Source organism: Anser cygnoides, chromosome 4 (assembly GCF_040182565.1).
Source record: "Anser cygnoides isolate HZ-2024a breed goose chromosome 4, Taihu_goose_T2T_genome, whole genome shotgun sequence".
NCBI classification, from domain to species: Eukaryota; Metazoa; Chordata; class Aves; order Anseriformes; family Anatidae; genus Anser; species Anser cygnoides.
The window spans coordinates 54,915,175-54,937,498 of record NC_089876.1 but is presented as its reverse complement, the minus strand read 5'-3'; the positions used below and the strand labels follow the sequence as shown (position 1 = coordinate 54,937,498).

At 44.0% G+C, this 22,324-nt stretch overlaps 2 protein-coding genes across 3 annotated transcripts; one reads left to right on the top strand and one right to left on the bottom strand.

Moving 5' to 3' along the window:
- Nucleotides 1-722: 722 nt before the first annotated feature.
- Nucleotides 723-7,281, bottom strand: SAP30 (Sin3A associated protein 30). 2 transcript variants are annotated; one of them, XM_048052899.2, is made up of 4 exons: nt 6,708-7,265; nt 5,719-5,841; nt 3,134-3,232; nt 723-1,058 (listed from the first exon to the last, which is right to left on the bottom strand). In XM_048052899.2, exons 1-4 carry the CDS (start codon nt 7,050-7,052, stop codon nt 936-938), a joined length of 690 nt encoding a protein of 229 aa, XP_047908856.2. In that variant the 5' UTR covers nt 7,053-7,265; the 3' UTR covers nt 723-935. The 2 variants fall into 2 exon arrangements, with proteins under 2 accessions (XP_047908856.2, XP_066852265.1); XM_066996164.1 differs by lacking the exon at nt 5,719-5,841 and having other exon boundaries at nt 6,708-7,281.
- A 12,717-nt stretch (nt 7,282-19,998) lies between these two features.
- On the top strand, nt 19,999-22,324 carry HMGB2 (high mobility group box 2). The gene is made up of 5 exons (XM_066996166.1): nt 19,999-20,157; nt 20,598-20,768; nt 20,897-21,042; nt 21,137-21,311; nt 21,784-22,324. Exons 2-5 carry the CDS (start codon nt 20,619-20,621, stop codon nt 21,934-21,936), a joined length of 624 nt encoding a protein of 207 aa, XP_066852267.1. The 5' UTR covers nt 19,999-20,157; nt 20,598-20,618; the 3' UTR covers nt 21,937-22,324.

The following is a 22,324-nucleotide window of genomic DNA, read 5'->3' as shown; positions in this document are numbered from 1 at the left end:
TTCAACATCATAGACTTTACTAAGATAGCCAATTAAATATATTTCTCATGGTACTTTATGTTTCAGTGTGTTCTTTGTTTTTGTTTTTAAACAGGCCTGAGTTAATGCATGTAATGAACAAGAAACAGCATGCCTATTAGAAGATACCATATGAACCCAGCATAAACTCAGTCTGCCGTTCTCCAATTAAGTTCTTAGCAGCAGTCTACGTACATGAATGGGAAAAAAATGTCAGCAGCTACAGGATTTTTTTCCCAAGTGGAAGATTTCTCAGCACAGTAAGCTGCAGCAGTCTTTTCATCCATACTTATGGCTTTGAAATTCAAGAACCGCATTTTTTTTTTCCTTTTTAATATCGGAGCAGGAAGGCCTGAGTGCTTGGAAGCACATATCCGAGCAATGACAAGATGAATAAACAAATCAGAAAAGCCCGCATCAATTCTTGTTTCCAAAGAGGAAAATGAAAATGTTATTCAGCAATTTCTGCCCTGCTAACAACTGGAACTGTCATTTAAACCCTTTTACTTTAGGAAAAAGAACCTATTGCCAAGTCTGCCACTTTTTTTTTTTTTAAGACAGCATTGCATTATGAGAACTTGAAGTACATTCATAAATGTATTCTTGGTAGATTTTAATTGAAAAAAAAATTCAATCATTACATAAGGAATTAAAGCTTAATTATTAAGAACAAGTAACTCACCAAATAAGTTAGACACATCCACTTGAGCAACAGTATCAGTGACATTTATTTAAAATAGTTTGCTGAGGAAGTTTGTTTCATAAGAGATGGTTTTCAAACAAATCAGCAAGGTTATGAAAAATAAAACAGAGAAACACTCTGGGGAGGAAAAAGTTACAAAGAAAGCTTTTGCATATCAACAAAAACCCTCAGTCTTTTGATTTGCAGCGTGAGCCTCAGTCCCAACCTTTTCTGCCTAGTGGACACCACTATCCATCTTTAGATCTGGTTTGTTCTTGTCATTCTTCACTGAGTAGATGAAATATGTTAAGGTGTCCTTTTCATTCACTGGAATTGTCCTAAAATGGCAGCCAATTATCTACAAAGGAAGAATGCAAGGAAATTAAATAACCACTTTTATATGCAGAAACGGAAGATTCAGATTTAAATAGACTACATTAAAGAAAGTTTAAGAGCTTGATCAAACAGCTTAAAATTAATAAAGGAAACCCCACCTCCCTTCAAAAGTCTTTACTAGTCACACAAAAGTTAGGATAGGAACCATTTTATTGAGAACTCTGAAACAAATACAGCAGATTGTACCCTAATTTCCAAAGTAAAATGCACAGAAAATTGTCAGAAAAAAATAATCAATTCTCACAAGCATAGGAATATCATTACATCTATGTAGTCAGTGCTTGAATCCTATAGAATGTGTAATGACTATTGAATATCAACAAAACTACAGCACAGCAATTAGGCTACTACTCATTACTCAGGCTGAAGGGGGGCCTGTATCATATAGAAAAATGCAAGATCGGATAAAAGAATTTTCAAGACTGATTATTGAACATTCAGCTCTTCAAAACAGAGCTGTCAGTGATAAAAATTCACCATGGTATACCTACAAAAATGTCAATTTCTACAGTTCGAGTCACTTCTGTAATTCCAGAAGTTTTTTCTTCCTCTTCATCAAAATGGACTGTCAGCTTTATAAGTACTCAAATTGACACTGACTGCCCCAGTCTGTTCTCTGGCTTTTTGCAGAACACTTTTTTGGACTAAAATTAGCAAGAGGAAGGGAGGAGAATGGGACTGGTCTTTGAACTACCACAAGGTACAAGCATTTAAAACAATTAGCGAGTTAGAAAGCTTTTCAAACCCCGCTTGAAAAAAAAAAAGTCAGAGACAGTTTGACAGAGCCCTTTAACATGGAGTTTTAAGTAACAGCATAACAGCTAGCAGAATGACCATTGTACATTAGGGTGGGTTACAAGAAATCATATGGACTATAAAGTAAGGAAGCTCTGTGGCTATATCTCACAAAGACCAGTAGGTCAGTCAAAGCACATGACAGAAGCTTTGCCTATTCACATGAAGCAGCACAAGAAGAATACGCTATTGCAAACATCTCATGAGATGTACCTAAAGCAGACCCTTAGGAATGCCAGATTTACGGGGGGGGGGGGGGGCGGGGGGGGGGATATAATCACTTGTGCTTTTTCAAATCAGTCCTGCTAATTCAAGAACTAGCTGTACATCAAGAAAACACCAAACTGGTTTTAAATTCTTACTCATAGAAGCAGCAGCAGCATTGTTCTTTTACAGCTTGGCCTTGAGATCTCTCACACATTTAAGAACCTTGGCTTTAATCCACACTGCTTTGTAAAGAGATCAACAAAATCTCTGCACTGAAGTACAATTGAGTATTATTGCATAAAACTGAAAAAGTGGCAGCTGTACTTCCCTCCTGAGAGGGTCACCAGTGCTTCCACATATTTATATCAGCAGTCTGTAACTGCATCTTAGCAGTGCAGAAGAGTTCCTTTAAAACTGCACTCCCATACAGTAAAGATACACATGGCTGTAGTCACTGCTTCATCACTTTTAGAAATCTTAATGATAAAAAAATTCATAAAGTTCCATTCTGTGACAAAAGAATCCAGTTTTTAATTAATAGAAATTAATGATCAATAGAAGTCTGTTTTTCAGGTTTCTGTACTTTCTACACAGAAACGTATGTAGATATTACCTAGGGTTTTAAAGCTAAGCTTGAACCTTACTAGTATTTCATTGCTACCTCTCAGTTTCCAACTATCATCAGCAGGACTCTTAAGCTGAAGGTGTGACTGATGCACAGGCTATAAATCCACGATTCTATGATATTCAGAGAGACGCAGATCACCTTACTGTTCAACTCAGCACTTTGTGTTTTTAAGCAGCATACATTCCTTCTCAAAGTTAACAGTCCCTCCTCTGGAAAGAACTTTTACTTTTGATTTACTTGGCTCAGGAGCCACGGCCAATGAAGGAAGCTAGATAAGCTGCTCTGTTTTGTTCTCATAAAATCCAGATTACAGATACACTTTATGCAAGGATCATATTGTAGAGAGAAGAAACACACATGCCATAGCAAGTTGCATTCTCTATTATGGAACAAACACTCATACGTACTTCAACAAGCTGTGCTTTGTTAAGTCCTGGTCTGGTCTGTAGCTTGAAGTGTCTTTTGTACCTTCGAAGTGTGTTTACTTGTAACTGATATAAATCAACCTAGAAGAAAATGAGGGAAGGGGAAGAAAGCAATCTAACGTTACTGATAAGGTTTCACTTATTAATAGTTTGCCTCTCAACATTTTAGGATCTCACGCATACAAAAGCATTGACTGTCAGCTCTGAAGATCTCATTTTGACAAAAAAACACAGAACTCCACCCCACACCTTCGAGCAAAAAGAAAAAACACTCCAGTTCAGTTTAAGAGCAGTTTATTGTTACTGAACATGGCTCTTCCTCCCGTTAGCAGCAGACAATATTTGGAACTCACTACTGTACTTTAATATTTTCTTTTTTTTTTCCTGTTTGTTCCCAGTTTTGAGCATGATAGCACAAAGCCCAGTAAGAAATTTTACATAACATCTGATTCAAAGAACACCTCTGTACTGAGATTTCAGCCATCAAATTTTACACAGGTTACACGCAAGATATAGCACAGCTGTACCATGAGACAGCATGCATTGTAACTGAGAAAAAGTCTAGAGTACAAAGTTCTCTGGCTTGAGGTGAGAGAAGAAAACAGCTGCTCGTGGTCTCCAAACATATCCCTGCTACATAAGCACAACACAGGAGGTACGTGCACAGGCATCGTTGCGCAAAACTATTTTTCAGTGTGAGTTGACAGTTGAGAGAATTGCACAAGCTCCTTTTAGGGATATAAATACACAACCGCAACCCAGTACTCCCTTAGTTTTAAATCCCACAAACTCTGAACAACAGTCACTTCTCCCACCAACAGCTTACCCTCCTAGACAATGCAAAAGAAAGTGAAATCAAAAGACCGAGGAGGGAAGTAAGCTGACAAAACAGGCTGAATGAGAAGTTCTGTTAGGTCAGTTGCTATTGCAGTAGTGTTCTCCAAACTTCCTGCATTAAAGATCGGTTAAGGCATTCACTTCTACTTTAAAGCCACTTAGCAGTCTCAACTATGGAATATTTCGGGCAACAACAGTGCTAGTGCCTACTTGGTAACCTGGCTAGATGTGACGCAATGCTGCCTCACGTGCAGGAGGATGGGCATCCTTTGGTACTCGAGCCAGCCGTACTGTGGAAACTTCTTCCTCCCGGTAGGAATCACTAACATCTAGTGATGGTCATAACTCAGGTGGAAATTGGAAGGCCCTGCAGGTGCTCAGAATATTTTTTCCCCTTAGTAAACTGAATAGCAATTGAAAATAAAAGTGGTCAAGGGCCAACAAGCATGAAAGGTGTATAGTGACCACATGGGAAGTGCATACTACTGTTGTCCAAATGGCTAGCTGAAATGCCTCAAAAGTACTACCCCGGCAGCTTTCTTTCCTGCAGTAGTACCATTAAAAATACACTTGCTTTTTTGTTCTAGAGATATCCATCAGTTGTGTCATACTTTATTATTCTTGTCTGGGAAAACAAAACAGGCTCGCTGAAGAGCTGCAATTACCACTCTGCCAGACAGCTACCTAAAGCCACACAGAATATTAGGTTTAAAGAGGACTTTCAGAGAAGCGATCCAACATGTTTACCGACAAAAGACACAGTCCAGCATCAAACTACTTTCAATCCCCTAAAATCCTCTTAGTCAGAGCATTCAAACAGGAGCCATGTGCCTTCAGGCAGGGATTCTTGTATTAAGTTTCATCACTTATATTGCTGATGTCTGCAGATGCTGACCATAAGGATGCCATTAAATTAACACTTACGGAGCAATTTCAAAAGACCACTTTAAAAATCCCTCTTGGAGGAGACCAGGTAGGCTCTGCTCAAAATTAACACACAGGCCATAGCAGAAATAATCCACAGCACATGTAGGAAGAAGAGAGCCCTAGGTGCATTCTCTCCCGTTATATTATTGGAAAACATTTGAGAGCTGTGGATTGCTTTCATAACGGGTGATGTTTCACTGGTCTGCAGTGCAGAAAGCAAGCAGGAAAAGTGCCATCCTTCTCAGCTCATTTCAGGTACAGTTCCCTGAACATCACTTCCCCCAGCAAGGGCTAAACACAAAGAGCTACTATCACTAAACTTTCAGTTAGACTAAGGTAACAGGGTAACTGCAAGAACCATCTGCAACACATTTTGCATGACACGCAAGGATTGGAGGGATGGGGCAGCGAAACATTTATATCCCAAGTATCACATGCAATTCCCTTCAACCCCGGCAAAGACAGGTTTTGCTAATATGTAGCAAAGCACAACTTTCAGTAGGACTGTGGAGACAAATCACTTCAGAAGGAGGAAGCTGGAAACAGCAGTTGCCTGAGAGAACTAGAACACTTAAAAACATTCTAGAAAGTCTTGTTCATTCTGTTCTGCACAACTAACACAGAGAATACACTGCAAAACTCAGTCAGCTTCGGTTGTATTAGAAACGGAGTGAACCAGGAGTCAGCCCTTTCCCCACTCCCCAAACTAAAGCTGTGAGAGTGGGAAAGCAGATCTGCGCAGACTCAGCAGGAGGTAAGAGCAAGCTTCGCATAACTATTAGAAAGAGCAACTGTTTAACTACCTCTGGAGTGTCGATGTCTTGCACTGGTGAGTCACCATCATCATCACTGCCTTTCCTCTTTCTTCTATTCCTCACGCTCTGAATTAAATTTTTGTGGAAGTCACAGATATAAAGATGTCTCGCCTAAAAGAGGCAACACCGCAGCTTTCAATCAAATCCGCGTAAACACCTCCTGGGCGTCCGACAGAAACGCGCACACGGCGATATCCTCTCGGCAAGCCCGCTAACAGGGCTCAGGGCGCTTTTCCACCCGACCCCGCCGAGGGAAGGAGTTGCTGCGCTGCAGAGCCCTGCCGCCGGCTGGGCCGGGGAGCGGCGAGGCGCTGCAATGGGCTGGCTCGGTGCGAGGAGCGCAGCACAGACACGTACAGCCCGCCCTCCGGCTCGGGGATCGCGAAGCAAACAAGCAAGAAAAAAAAAAAAAGAGAGAGAGAGAGAGAAGCCAGCAGGAAAAGCCGCCTCACGCTGTTTGGAAGACAAAAATCCGGCTCTCGCCCCACATATCCCCCCCCAGCGGGCTCCCACCGCCTCCAAGGTCAAGCAGCACGCAGCTTTATCCCCAGCTCCCCTCTGTAGGGCCGCGCTGGTTCCGCCGGGGCTCCCCACGCGTGGGGCCGGGGCCGGGGCCGCTGCCCAGCCCCATGCCGTGCCGGGCCGTGCCACGCCCGATGGCTGCCAGGCGGCGGTGCCCGGAGGGAGCCGTGCGGGCGGCGGGACGAGGCGGGGCGGCCGCAGCCCCGAGCTAACAGGGCTGGGGCAGCGCCGGGGACCCCGGCAAACTCCGGCACGAGGAAATTAAAAAAGAAAAAAAAAAGAGAGGAGGGTGAGAGGAGGCTGCCACGCCACCGGAGGAAAGAGAGAAAAAAAAAAAAAGAAAGAAAGAAAGAAAATCACTAATAGAAAAGGCAGAACTTTAAGGAGGGAAGCGAGCTGCTGGGGAGAGGGGAGAGGGGCCGGGCTCGCCCCGGTGCCGCCGGCCCGTGACTCACGCTCTTGTCCAGCTCGATCTTGACCTTCTTCTGCGAGATGCTCTTCTGGATCCGCTTGCTGAAGCTGGCGTTGCCGGCGGCGCGGCCGCAGCGCTCGCCCTCCTCCCGCAGGCAGCACAGCTGCCCGGCCCCGGGGCCGCCGGCACCGGCAGCGCCCGCCGAGCCCGCGGCGGCACCGGCACCAGCACCGGCGGCCGAGCCCGGAGCCAGCCCCGACGGCGCTGGCGGCGGTGGCGGCGGTGGCGGCGGAGGCACCTCGGCGGCGGATCCCACGCTGCCCAGCGGGGCGGCGGCGGCGGGGTCGGCCCCCCGCGGGGTCACCTCCTCGGGGGCGAAGCCGTTCATGCCCGGCGCCAGCCCCGCGGCGGGGTGCTCCCGTTCCCCCGCTCCCGTTCCCGGCCGGTGCCGCCCGAGCGCCGAAGCCCCCCGCGGCTACCGGAGCGTCGGCGTCGCCCCGCGGGTCGCCCCACTTCCTCCTTCCCCCTCCGTCATGTGGGGACTCTTCAGCTGTTTCCTATGTAACAACAGCAACCTGCCCGCCGCCGCGCACCGCCCTCCGCCGCGCGGGGCGCCACGGGAAACGCAGTCCCGCCGCCCGCAGCCCTCGCCGCGCGAGGACGGGCGGGGAAACTACAACTCCCGGCGTGCCCCGCGGCGGGACGGGGGCCGGCCATTTTGCGGAGGCGCCGAGCGCGCTGGCTGCGGCCCACCCTCTTTCCCTCCCTCCAAGCGCCCCCCCTCTGCCCGCCGCCGGGAGGCCGGGCCCGCCGTGCTGGGGCGGCGGCGGCGGCTCGGCCCCGCTCTTAAAAGACCGCTCTCCCTTCCCCCGCTGCTGCGGGTCGCTCCTCCCCGTCCGCGCGGCCGTTGGGATTTGAAATGCGGGCGGCGGTTGCAGGCCGCGGGGGGCCGGAGGCGGGAAGGTGGGGGCTGAGGGCTGAGGGCTGGCGGCGCCTCCCGGCGCTTCTCCCGGCTCGGTTTCTCTCCCCCGGAGGCTCGCGTTGGGTCCCCGGGCAGCGCGGAGGCCTTTGTTAGGGCTGCCTTGGGGCACGCGTGGTCCCGGCGCTGCCTCCCGCAGCACGGGTCTGTGAGGACAAAGGCAGCGCGCGGGGCAAGTCTCCAGTCTGGGCGTTTAAGAGGTCCCACTGTTAATAAAGGCAGCTTGAACTACCAAAAGTCCTATAAAGGTGGCTCTGACAACCAAAAACACCTCAGATTTCTCTAGCGCTTTCACTAACGATGAACTAAGACCTCGCCGTGCACAGCACTAGCTAAACATTGAAGATACGACAAAAGTATTTTTATTTTCCAGACTTCACCAAACTGCACAAGGGACGCTGACGTGAGGCCGTTTAACAGTTCAGCTGGCGGCAGCGTGGTGACAGAAGCAGCAAACTTTGACCTGTTTCCGTTCAAAGCGCACGCACCGACCAGCGAGGCTCCGCTTTGCTTTCAAACCGCGGTGAATATTCCCTGAGATCCCCGAAGCGGCATCCGAGCTGGCCGTACGCGGAGCGTGGTGATTTAATCGCGGAAATATTCGGCCGTATCAATTACGGCGCGTTTTCAGCTTGCAGAAAGAAGCAGAAGAGTAGCAGGGAGGTCAGTGAATGATTTGAGAAGACACAGATCCGGTGTAAGCCAAAGTTCTGCGTGAGCCAGGGAACATGATTATACCGCAGTTTCAGTTTGTGCTGCAGATGGCTTTTTAATCTGATTACATAACCCGGTATTAGAGAGTAAGGGCAGGTCCTGCTGACGCTCCCAACAGTTGTAATTGAATGAAGGATACAGTAACTGAAGTTAGGCTGAGCTTAAAGTAACAGGCAACAGTTACACAAAAGGCAAGTTTCAGTGATTATGGGGAGGAATTGGATAAGGGTTGGAAAAAATATCAAACCCTCTTTTGTTATCAACCAGGCTGAAGACTAAACGAAGCATCTGGGTTTAATTCCACATTCTGCCACTGTATAATCTCAGAGAACAGACGTTTAACTCACTTGTAAGGTTTCTCATAATTTGACCATTTCAAACATGGTAATGATGTTAACATTAAAACAAAACAAAGGGAAAAAAAAAAACCAACAGTGGGAGGACGTACCTAAAGAAGGACATAGGAAGCACATGCTGGGAAAACTGGGCCAAGGGTGAGTTCCAGGAATTTTTCAGAGGAAATCTGGGTCACGAATAGCAATTTCTAGAATCTGACACTGTGTCTTTTGAGATTCATTTAATTTCTTCAGATGGTTTTGACCTTACAGTAAGCATAAAATACATCAATCAACATATGCTATGATTTGATAAAACAGAAGGATCACACGCACATTTGTCTGATCCTGCTTGTACAGTTTGTGAGCAACTAAAAGCCTGATAGTTACTCAGGCATGCTCGCCAATATGTTAATTTATAAGCTGAATTTCAATAGAGTAGTATCATAGTTTCATGATTAGATCACGATAAGACTGTAGTGGGGCTGAGAAACACAGTTCTGCTTCTGCTGTAAGCTGCTCATTTTCACACCTGTGCCCTGTCCTTCTTTGTGCCTGTAAAAGCATTTAGAAGGCTCCACGGCAAAATAGATTGGGTTACAGCTAGACCAGCAAAAGAAAATCAGTTAAGTTTAACCCCGATCTGCTTTACTGCTCAGTTGCATGGTCATGTCCCAGCACAGAGGAAGATCCAATGGAGGGGCAGGACTGTGTGACTGATGCTGGAACCGGGAAGGACCTTCTCCTTCCATATGAATGTCTGCTTAGAGGAATCACATCCCTTTTAATCTTGTATCTTATGTGGGATCAAAAAATGCAAAAAGCTTGGACATTGTTAAATAATAATAATAATAATAATAATAATAATAATAATAATAATAATAATAATAAATAAAGTTGTTGCAGAAGGATTCTGCTAGATTGTATATTGTCCAAAGTTATGATTTCTGAATATTAAGCTCTAGTAGTGTTTAGTAGAAGTATTCAGACATAACTAGAGCACATATAGTGAGAGATTTTAAATAAATATCAAGACATGCAGTGTTGCAACAATATACTGATTAGAGTAAAACCTCAAAAATTAAAACAGTTAAAAGAGAGTGGCAGTTCCAAAGCTGTATCTCTTGGTATGAGATAGAGATTCTACTAACATTTATAGGCTGAATCACATGGAGGGCCACAGTAATCTATGCCTGTCATGGATGCCAAAAGTAAAATACGGCTGACACGTAAGCAGTACAGAGAAGGAACAGGAGCTGCTGCATCTTGAGAAGGGTGCCCAAATTCATAGCTCAGAGGCTCTGAACTCAGCAGGACTCAAGGACTGGTCCTGTCTCCGAGGAGGTCCAGGCGCAGGTGGGAGCTGAGCAGCTTATGCCTGAGATGCCTTGAGATGCCACATGTCCCAGCTCCTGCCAGCTTCTGACTGATGTGTTTTGTAATTCGAGAGGGAAGAACGATAATTGGCCACATCACCTTGGATATATTACAAGCACACTGTAAACACATTATTAGTAATCTTGGAAAGGAAATGTGTTTTGTAACTGTATATATACCTTCGCATGATAAGGTTCACTGGGGATGACTACTCCTTTCCCCATTAGGTACCATTCACCTCAAGTCTCAGGGTACTTTAGTACACTTGTGTGCTGCACCTCAAATTATCCTGATAGCAAATAGAGTAATAGGGAAAGTGATTAGTGTAAGTTTTTCACGTCACATATACGTTTTGTTGTGGACTGTTAACTGCTTCAATTCAAAATAGATCCTTGTAAAGTGCTTTACATATTCTGCAAATTCCACCACATCCCCCAATGATTTTTATGAAAGAGCAACCAACTCAACAGGAATTCACTGGCTGTACATCAGAGATCGTGGAAATAGTTGTAAGTTTGTATTTTAACTGTTTTATTAGAAATTAAGTTCTATTTATTGCTGTAAATTTGGTATAGAACAGCAAGTAAATCTCTCATTCCTTAGCAGAAATGAGTTGCATCCTTTTTGTTGTGCTCTTCTTTCTCAGATTTTTGATTTTCTGATTTTTTCTCTCCCACCCCAGCACCCACTAACTGTGCTACTTGCCTGTCACTCTGCCTCCCATTCATTGTTCAACTCCATTTAAGCACAGAGCCTAAAACACAGGAACATTGGAATTATCTACAAACTATTTCTTCACTTCATGTTTTACACTAGTTATGCTGTAACTTTGTTTGGATACTTAATTGTATAACAAAATCTGTATTAGCACACAGAGCTTATCGTATGAGAATCAAGTGAGATGGTAAGAGGGAAAAATCATAGCTTTAGCCAAGAGAGCTAAATTGGTGCAAAACTGATATTTCCAGGTCTTTGAATAATCCAGTTGAAGCCAATGTTCCTTTTTAAGCATTCTACTTTGTAAAATGGAAATTAAGGGTGTATAAGAGTTTATGTGACGTGTGCTTTTATTAGACTTAAAGTAGTAAATAGGGTCCAAAAATAAATGTTGTATTTTAAGAATAATCTAGGTGTTACGGGATTAAAATTGATAAGCCCGTGTACTGTAAAAGCTTTAAAGATTTGTAATACATGCCCCTTAACTGTTTGTACCAACTCACATTTGCAATAGACATTAGTTAGGCATCAAAGGACCTTCTATTAAAAGGCTTCATTTTCACGTGCAAAAATATGTATAAATGCCAGCACAGAAAAATAAGATGTTCTTTGTTGAATATACGTGCCAGGAATTATTTGCTGGGGGACTGAAATAATGAAGTATATCACATACTTTTTGTTTGTAAAGCATATGTAAATGCAGCTTAAGGAAGATACTTCAGCGGCACACAAGCAAACACAGTCTACCTTCAGCTTTGTGCTGAGGTATGTATTAGGTTTCAACAATCTTTCTTCTCACAAGGCCCCATTCAGCCAACTTAAAAGTGCACATTCATCTGCATCAAAGTCACAGTGTCACTGATCAGTTATCCATCCAGGCTACTTTGATTAACATTTTGTTTCATATTATGACTGTCAGTGATCACACAGTCAGAAATAAAAGCCCAACAAAAACAGCATTAGTGCTTTTCTGAAATGTAATGCAGCGATCAGGAATGTATAACAAAAAAAGTATCACCCCTAGAGATTTTGTCTAGTAATGCAACAAAAAATTCAGCTATGAATAACAGATCAACACTTGTGTATTGTAAGAGTTATTTTTAATCCCTTGAAAAGAAATTAAAAGCTGAGTCAGCTCTCTTGATACTACAAAAAAGAGCACTGTGTACTCTTTGCTACCATCTTACATTCTGTGAAACAATTTCTCGGTTACATAAACTCAGATTTGACATGGTCTCCAATCGCGTTTTGTTTGATTAACTCACATGATTTTTGCAGTTTTGTCATAGGGTTCTAGAAACTACAATGCTCCTTTACACCATCACATCCTCTTCTGATATGGGCTGTTTTTACAGAAAGGAAAACGGGAAACTTCCATGGCCCTGTAGCTTGTTGCAGTATCCTCCTCTCTGCAGTACAATTATAAGCATCTTTAGGTCTGACTTCACTCTTGCTGAAGTTAACAGCAACCGCAAAGTGCCCCTGGAGAGCAGGTGAACACTTCATCCACCTAAATCTACAATGCATGGTTTAGAAATTCTTTAGAGGATAATTATTTGGTCTCAAGTCAGTAAAAAGTAAAGTCTGGTGCTAGTAATAGATACTTTTATGAAAATAAAATGAGCAAAATTACATGTGGCTTTGGGGTTTAATTGTTTCCCTGACTTCCTGCAGAGCTCATTCTGTGTCAGAGATACAGGCTGACACTCCAACAAACTGAAGTACAATGACTGTTTTGAACGAGACTTGTTTTTAGCTAACGTTGCTTGAAAACAAATCCTTAACTGGGAAATATATTATGAGGAACAGATCTGATGCAATATTTTACAGAATTTTTCACAAAACATGACCAATGAGCAGAGTTTATTATTGCAATTGCAAAGTACACAGGGCACCGTGTTTCCCACATTTCTATAGTACTTACTGTCATCGATCGTTCAATACATAGCAGTTGATCAAAAGCATCACTTCTTTCTTAGAAATCACCAGATTGTGCTTTTCCTGCTTCATCTTTAATGCTCTCTAAATCTCAGCTCTCTTGGAAGATAATGTTAGAGTCTCAGCTTCTCAGCTTTTGTACTGATAAAGCTTCCAGCCTTTACAGTTGTAAAGATAAGTTTGTAATCAGGTCAAGGACATATTCTAAAGCAAAGAACGCAAAGAAAAATAGACTCCCACCCTTTAGTTTCAACATTATTATGTTTAAACAGATATTATGGCTTTTTATCTGTGTTTGGTTGTTAATGTTTATTAACATTATAAACACAAATGATGAGACTTGATTCTGCTATTGCAGCTATCCACAGGCACTATAAGATCCTTACCTCTCTCCACAAGTGAGTGGGGCAGAATTTTAGATGTTCTCATCATAATTTATGTCAGAATTAGGAAAATAATAATACAGCTCTTTTACCTCTGAAACAACTTTAACTTCTTTATTCCGTGATTATCTATATTTCTAGTTATAGCATGAATGTCTATTCTAAAATGAATTACAACTTTACAAAGTACTTTTTTTTTTTTTTTTTTTTTTTACTGCTGGAAGAAGTGAATGGGGATTGTATGCTTTTAATATCTGTACACATTGCAATAATTTAAAAACATAAATGCTAATTATTAATATAAAACACAGCAACAAAAATTGCACAAAACAATCAAGCCAATGAACTGGAGCGTGTTTGATCCAGTAGTAATAAGTCTTGCATCAAAATGGGTTATCTCAAACTCAACTTCGGTGTAAACCTTTACAGATTTTAAGGATTTTTTCTTAAATTAAAAACAAAACAAAACAAAAAAGGCATGGTTCGAGCTGCAATTTAGTTTCTCAATGGCTCTGAATAAGCTGTTCTTTGACACAGAACAACTTCATTTGAAATTTCCTTGTTTATTTTTTTCAAACGCACAACTGCCCTCTTCTCTCTTTCTTTTTTGTTTGTAGTAGGGGTTTAGTCCTGCCAGTAATTACAGAGGGCTTCTAATTAACCTCACACACTAAATAATGAGGATTAATCACAGAACCAAGGATATATTACTGAACATCCTTAACACTTTTTCCACAGGAGCTGGTCTGTTGAGTAGAAGCTTTAGGTTTTGACTGATATTATAGGCAGATGCATTTTCTAGTAGCACAAAAGCTCTGAAATATCCTTTCCTGTTACTGTAAAACACTTAACATAATGGTACAGTGTAGGGTATACAAAGGGGTCTTCTAGAGAAACGGTAATTTTATATCATCAGTTGATGGGAAATCACACAGGATCCATGACTAAAAATGAGACTAATCATTGAATCAACAATTTCAAAATTTCCTTGGTATTTTATTTCTTTTTTCAACAGATTACCTGTGTATCCTGTGATCATTTCCATGACCCATGACAGCACTATTTGCCAGCAATAACAGAGAAGAGAAAATTATTTTACCATGGCAACGTCTACATTAGCAACAGCACAGTAAGAGTATATCTGGAGAGTGAAACTCACATACACTTGGGAGGCTTTACTTCAGACTACTTTATTCCCCCAAGCCAGATGTCAACGACGTGTGTTCCTGCAACACATCTTTCACTGTGGTTTCATCCAAAAGTTATCTCCATTTGCATGTGCTCATACTGCTCTGAAATACGAAGAAAAAACTTGGTAAGTAAAATCCCATTGGGAGACTCCCTTTAACAGAGTATTCTTGTCCTGAACTAATAAATTAATTCATGGAGATGGACTCACAGCTGCACTCCCTGGGTCAAAAATGAAGCCTAGTGTGACTTTCATACCAGCATGTACTTTGTGTGACCAAAATGTGAGACACATTTAAGTTCATCTGCTACCTGGACACAACATCCATGCATATGAGTATTACAGTTCTTAGGAATCAAGCTGTTAGCACCAAATCCGCTTCACTTTTGGCCATGGGAGACATAAGGATACAGATTCCTCCTTTCTCTTGTGGCCTGTGGTACACAGCCTTGTCAACTTACCGTTTTCTTTTTCTTTCCTAAAAGATTTAAGAATAGCAGTTACATAGGAAATAGCATTTGCTGTCAGGTTCAGTTTGCTTTCAAGTTTCTAGCCCTCATGACTGCAGAAGAAAATAGTCCCCCAGAACGGAAAAGGTATAAACAAAACATTCTGATTCATTCTGTAGGATTTTCAACAATTGCAAATCATCATCAGTTGCCACACGCTTCATTTTTGCAGCAACAAGCACCAGTGGCTAGCCTCACACAAGTACTTAGACTATTCAAGAGCTGGACTGTGATTACAGATTCTTTGAAACTGTTTCCCGGATGTCACACCTTCAGGGCCAGGCACAATTCAACTCGTTGTCTTACTGTATAGAAGGAAAAATATCCTGGAACTATGTCCTCCAGTTTCTAAATGATGTAACATTTGCATTAGTAATTACATTTTACTTATTAAGAGTAAGTATCATATACATTTCAGATAAAGTACCAATGTTTATGAAAGCTGGAAGAGTTTTGAGGGTGGAGGCAGAGGGAACTTTTTTTTATTCTTTTTTACCCATTTAAGCCAATTCAGTAGTGTAAGTTGCAACTAATCACATTTTAAAGTCCCTCTGCACTGCCTGTGAAACCATCTAATGGATGAACAAGGGCAAATTGCTATTTTCTTCTCATATCTGTATCCAGGGATTAACAATATAGCGAAACATAAGAAGGTCTATTACGATCTACAGAAGAAAAGTGTCATATGAGTATTAATTTGTAAATAAGAAAGTAAATGAAATTTAGAATAAAATTACGACTGAAAAAGATCAGTTAAGTATAACAATTATTGTGACCAGGAACAGCTGGTGTTCCTAATATTATCTGCATTAGTACCATGAGAGATTTGTTGTGTTTATTTCCTATCATATGACCACTTCAGTTTCACTCTCTGCTCTGCAGCTGTCCCTGGTAGTGTCTAATGTAGGCTGTCTTTGTTTTAAATATTTGGTACGCAGCACAAAGTCAAAACAAGTTATTGAACTCAGGCTAAAACAGCCTGGTGTAACAAGGCCTCTGTTTGCCTACGAGCTGCTTAACTGGTTATTCAGGCTGTACAATAGCATGTACAATAAAACTAATGTTTAGACAGTAAATAATTTCATTTTTATAAAATAGATATCATGTCCGTGTTATACAACTGAAAAAAAAAAAAAAGAGAAAAGTTCTAACATATTACTTTAAAAATAAGTCTTTAAGATATGGACAGAAACTCCAGTTCTGAGAACTTTTGGGCAGCTGCACTGCTACATGTGATTTTGTCAAAGTACAAAGAAAGTAACTGCTGATAAGTGGAACACTACAGCAAGCTGAGCTTTCTTTTGAACTTAAGCAAGCAGTAGTTCAGGTAGTTCTAGATATTACTTTTAATCCTACAGCTGTTACCATCTATTTAGTATAAGAGACCCTCATATTGAATAGGCCCCAAACCAGAGCTGCTCTCTGTAGACTTTGTAACTCAAGTTAAAAAGGGAGTTTTAAAGCAGTGGCCTATTTAAATGCTTTTCATGTCCTGGATTTAAACTTTTTTTTTTTTCCTATAGCAAAAAATGCTGATACTCTAAAGCTAAATACACTTTTTCTTTCAATATCTTTCATTGCTATTAGTGAAGTTAGGTGACATTAAAACCGAGAGTGGCTATGACTCACTTTCATTATTCATCTGGTAAACAGTGATTTCTCGAGTCCATAAGAGGGGGACCATTTCAGCTGCGGACTGCAATTAATCAGGAACGATTACTTTTCAATTTCACTGCCATTAATGCTACATTATCGTATATTCAATACAGGCATTCAGGTAATAGCAGAGTCTCTGGGGAGCCACTTTATCCAACTGAACGAATTAGAACTAACTGATGTTGTCACCATATAATAGACTTGGATCAGAATAAAAATTTGGTCTGAGTTAAGGTCCTGCAACTGGAGTTTGCAGCTGCCCCATCTGAACCATACCTGTTCCAAATGCAACAGATCTGTTGATTGAGGTTTTAATTAAGATTCAAATAGTAGGTCTTCGTTACTTTATTCACAATAAGAACCATATTCAGACAAGCTTTGCTGGCCACAGAAAACAAGAGATATGGTATGCTGTAAAGCATTAACACTAATTGCTCATTTTTGTTGTCCACAACACACTTTTCTTTAAACCAGTTTCTCAGCTCTGTAACCTGTTTCCAGTCGCTACATTGCTTATCTTTCCTCACACACAGTTTACTGAAGATTAAGTGAAATCAACAATAGCACCCAAAATTGCAATTGTGGAGCAGATTAGAAACACAAAATGGCTTGAAACCAGGGAGCTATAAAACTTAAGTCATTTCATGAGCTGAATTATTCAACTAGAAGTAAGCCTGAAGTCCTGGAGTTTGTGCTTCTTCCCCACAACTGTCATCCACATGTGGTTAATAAATTAACCACACGGACTGACCAAAGTCAATACGGCATAGATCACTGCTTTAGAAAAGCAACAGTGACTGAATCTCTTGAGACAGAATTTGTGGTTTTGTCTGAAAAGGAACAGTGTGGTATAATGAAAAAAGAGTGACAGCTTATTGTGGAGCTAGGCACACAGAGAAATACTTTTCCAAGTATGAGGATTCTGGTAGAAAGACTGTTTTGGAACTGACAAGTTTTTTAAAATCAGCTTTCTTGTGTGTGGCTTTCAGCATCAGCACTGCTGTAGAAAGCTTCCAGTATCATATTCAAGCATGAAAAATTCTCAATACTGCCTTCCTTGTTGGAGGACAGACAGATGTTAAAGACCACAACTGTTTGGTTTCTTATGCTGCCCTATGCTGCATGACACAGCATGATGTAACCCTCCAAGTTTATATTTAGTTGTACAAAAGCTTTCTTTTTCAGAGAAGAGAACCTAGCAAAAGGCTGTTTTAAAAGAATGAAGAACCTAATTTTGAACAACTTCCTTAAAACATATGATTAAATCATTTGGAAGGCAGGCAGGTCTCATTTTTTCCCCCATAACAGTAATTACGCTTTCTTACTCTATCTGCTTTTCCACAATAGTTTTCTTAGGGTAGATAAGAAGAAAAGATGCAGTAGAGGAAATCTCCCTGCGTTTATATCCCATAATTTCCAACGACCGCTCCAAAGTAATGTTTCTCCATGAACTTGCTACACTGATGTTAATAGAAAGAATAATTAAAAAAAATATAGATTTTTGTTTGAGAACTGAGATAGAACACCCAATTTAGAAGGGTAAAATTCACAATATTCTCCTCTGGTTTCAACCATTAAAAATCATTTCTAGTACCTGTAACCATCGTGATTACTTTTTAATTACAAGCTCCCAAAGATCATGACACACTATTTTAGAAGCACCCCTATTGAGAGACCTGTTTCCTGAAAGCTGGTGGAGCAGTTTGTTTTTCTTTCACCTGCATTAGTGAGGAAACAAAAGTAAAACTGATTTTGATGGAGTTAATCTACATCTTTCTGTGGATGTAAAACATGCAGGAGGTAGTACAACCGTTCTTATTTGAATGGTGTGACATAGAAAAATCTGGTGGACAAAAAATGTTTTTAAAAACAGACATGCTAATGGCTGTATTATGATTCATTCTGCATACATTAGCATTCTAAGATTCTACTATGTAACAAAAATGCTTTATTAACCAGAAAACACTCTGCAAGAAACTGTCACATACAGGTGGTTCACCACAAAGTAAATGAGTAACCATCTGGCAGCTTAATTCACTAAAAAAAAATAAATAGCACTTTCCAAGTAATACACGAAGTAAAAACATTTCTAAAGCTACATAAAGAATTAAAAGCACTCCTTGTGATGTGACTCAGCCTCCACAGAGTTCGGTACTACAGAACTGAGAACATTAATTCACTACTGAGAGGTAGTGGACTGGTTTACAGGAATAAAGAGCTGATGCTGGAACACAGAATATCCCCTGCGTAAATGTTTATTTTAGAAGATAAGTGTAAGTTTTGTTTGTAGGTAAAACACTATCAAAAGGAATAGCCGCAGAAGTTAGCTGATATAAGAATTCTGATAACTGGCTTCTGACAGGCTTTGACATCTGCAAAGGAAATACATACCTCTGCACAGCTCTGCCAATTCACCTCCCAACCTCCCTTTCTTTAAAGAAGATTTTGAGCAATTTCTTCCAGTTTACACTCTGCCTCTCAGGGCTGCAGTTTAAGCAAACACATAAAGCTTGACATGGAAAGGGGATGAAGGAGGCTTTTGTTACCACATTAACAAGCTGCTCTGTGCGAACATGCCTTTGTCAGAAGGAAGAAAAATGAGCTCGGAGGGCCGGGCCCGATAAATGCCTCTCATTCAATGCTATCTGAGCAGATCTCCAACGGAAGAGACTTTGGAGATCAACTCAGATCCACCGAGTGATCCCATGCCTGCGACGAGTCCTCAGAGAGCTTAGGGCTTCTTGCCGCTCTCCCGTCGAGGCTATTAGCGCTGCCGCTGAACTAGGTTAACGCGATTAGAGCTCCACCGAGGACGTAACATCCTCGGCGAGCAAAGGCACAACCTGCGCTGTGGCTGCGCTTGAAGAGGCAGGGCCGTTAGAAACGGCGTGGGTTGGGTGCGTCTAACGGGACGTTAAGGGGGGAGCTGGGGGAGGACAGAGGAACATCACCGTCAGGAAAACCCGCACAGTGCGTGTAGCCCTGGACCAAACCGCCGTACGGGCGCTGAGGCTTCACTCCCCGGCGCCCCTCCTGGCACCACGCACCGGGCGACACCTCCCCTCGGCCGCCTGCGCGCTCCCGGCAGAGCAGCGGGGCCGAGGGCCGCAGCCCGGCTCCCCACAGCCGGGCCTAGCGAGGCGGGGAGGCCCCAGCCCGGCCCGACCCGCGCGGTGCCGCGCCCCGGCTCGCAGTGCGCCCCGCCGCCGCCTTTGTATTTTTAAACCACGCTGCCGCATCCCGCTCAGCCCAATCACGAGGCGCGCAGCGCCCGGCGGCCAATGGCGGGCGCCCCCGCGGTTTTTTAAACCGTCCGTCTCGTCCAATCGCCGCCCGGCGCGCCTAGCCCCGCCCTCCCGCCGCTCTCCTCACCCCAACCGGTTCCAGCGAGTATGCGGGCTGCCGACCCCCTCGCGCGCCACCTACCCCGGCAGCTGCTCGGCCGCTGACGCCAGCGGCGCGGCGAGCCAATGGGGAGCGCGGCCGGCCCGAGCGGGCGGGGCCGCAGGCAGTTTGAACCGGTGCGGCAGCCAATGGGCGGCGGCGGGGGGCGGGCCCGGAGGGGCGGCGGGTCAAGTTGCTGTGGCGGGTAGGGCTGCGGAAAACAAGAGGCTCTAAGTGCGCTGCCGGGCAGGCAGTCCGCAGCGAGCCGCGCAGCCAGCAGCGCCCCGCAGCCGCCCCGCCCCGCCCAGCCAGGCAAGGCCCGAGCGGCCCCCGCCCGTGGAGCCTCCGCGAAGGCTGCGGGGAAGCAGGGAGGGAGGCGGGGAGGAAGGAAGGGAGGGACGGGGGCAGGAGGGAGCGGGCTCCTGCGGGCGGACGGCCGCCGGGCGGGCGGCGGGGACGGCCCCGCGCGGAGGGAGGCCGCGGGGGGGGGGGGGGGAGGGAGCGGAGGCACGGGCCTAGCCGCCGCGCGGGGAGCCGAGGGCTGGCGGGAGGGCGGCTGACGGGCGGCGGGTGGTGCTGCGCATGCGCGGACACCGCGCGGGGCGGTGGGGGCGTGCTTGGGCGGGAAGGCGGTGGCGGCGCGCGAGGGGTGGGGGCGTGGCCACCACCACGGCCACGCCCCCACTTGGCCACACCCCCACGCGACCACGCCCCCTCACTTCTCCCCCCTCCGGCCCCCTCCCCCCCCGCAGGGACCCGCCGCCGACCTCGCCATGGGCAAAGGCGACCCTAACAAGCCGCGGGGCAAGATGTCCTCGTACGCCTACTTCGTGCAGACGTGCCGCGAGGAGCACAAGAAGAAGCACCCGGACTCGTCCGTCAACTTCGCCGAGTTCTCGCGCAAGTGCTCCGAGCGGTGGAAGGTGAGCGCGGCCCCCCCGGCTGCCGCCCCTCCGGGCGGTAAGGGGGCAGCGGGCGCCGGATCTGAGCCGGGTTCCCTCCCCTTTTCCCTCCCCCCCCCCCCCCCCCCCCCCCCCCCGTGTGTCTGCAGACAATGTCCAGCAAGGAAAAAGGGAAGTTCGAGGAAATGGCCAAGGGAGACAAAGCTCGTTACGACAGGGAGATGAAGAACTATGTCCCTCCCAAAGGAGAGAAGAAGGGGAAGAAGAAGGACCCCAACGCTCCGAAGAGACCACCGTGAGTGCTTCTGTGCCAAAAAAAAACCCACACAACCCTATACATTCCAATTGTCTCATACTTGCTTAACCGTTATTGCTGTCTCTGTTTTCAGATCTGCATTCTTCCTCTTCTGTTCTGAACACCGTCCAAAAATCAAAAATGAGCATCCCGGCTTGTCTATTGGAGATACAGCAAAGAAGTTAGGTGAAATGTGGTCTGAACAGTCGGCCAAAGATAAACAACCATACGAACAGAAGGCTGCAAAACTAAAGGAGAAATATGAAAAGGTACAGTGAGGATAATAAAGTAATGGCTAAATTCATAAAGGTCACTGTAAATGTGACACTGAAGCTTTGCACCTAAACCATGTATGGCTTGTAATTCTAAGTGTTTATATGAAACTCTGTCAGGCTTCAGAACGCATGGAAAGGGTGTGGCATGGGAGGTTTCTGGAATGCTTGCAGTGAGCCTAAATGTGATTTTTACATATCTAGAGATTTTAGCAATAAGGTACTTTACTTCCAGAAAAACAGGTCACCTACTTGGGAAAGCATGCAGTCATCTTCCCAAGTACTGTAAATATAAAATTCTTAAAACTGCCTGTATGAATCTATGTTCTCTGGCCAAAAGGTGAAAGAATGAAAGTTCCAAGGTGGAAATCCCACTTTTCCACATACATGGTAGTGTTAAATTATTGTAGTAGTGCATGATTGTCCTCAGAGTTACATTACCAGCAACTAACCAGCGTCTTTCTTGCAGGATATTGCAGCATATCGTGCCAAGAGCAAGAGTGATGCAGGAAAAAAGGGGCCAGGTAGGCCTGCAGGATCTAAGAAGAAAGCAGAACCCGAAGAGGAGGAGGAGGAGGAGGAAGATGAGGAAGAGGAGGAGGAAGAGGAGGATGAGGAGTAAATGAATGTCCTGCTGTAAAGATGTACGCTCAAAATCCAATATTTTGCTAAGAATGTGAACTCAAGTGCAGCTCATTGTTAGCTTCAGTATAAAAATATGTACAGAATTGTGTATAGGTAATGTGGTTCTTTGTAGGGAGACCTCTTATTTTTAATGTAAGTAGTACGCCGAGGGGCTGCTACAGTTCGGTTAAAAAAAAAGAAGAAAAAGTTGTGGAATGTTTCTGCATATTTAATGGTTTTGTTGAAATTCAGTGACTGATAGCCAGGTGTTTCTTTTTTTAGCTAAGTAAAATAAAGGAGGTAGCTTAATAGCTGATTTTATATTTTGTAGTATATTGCATTGTATTACTTTTTTTAACAATTTTGTAATAAAATGTTGTACATGA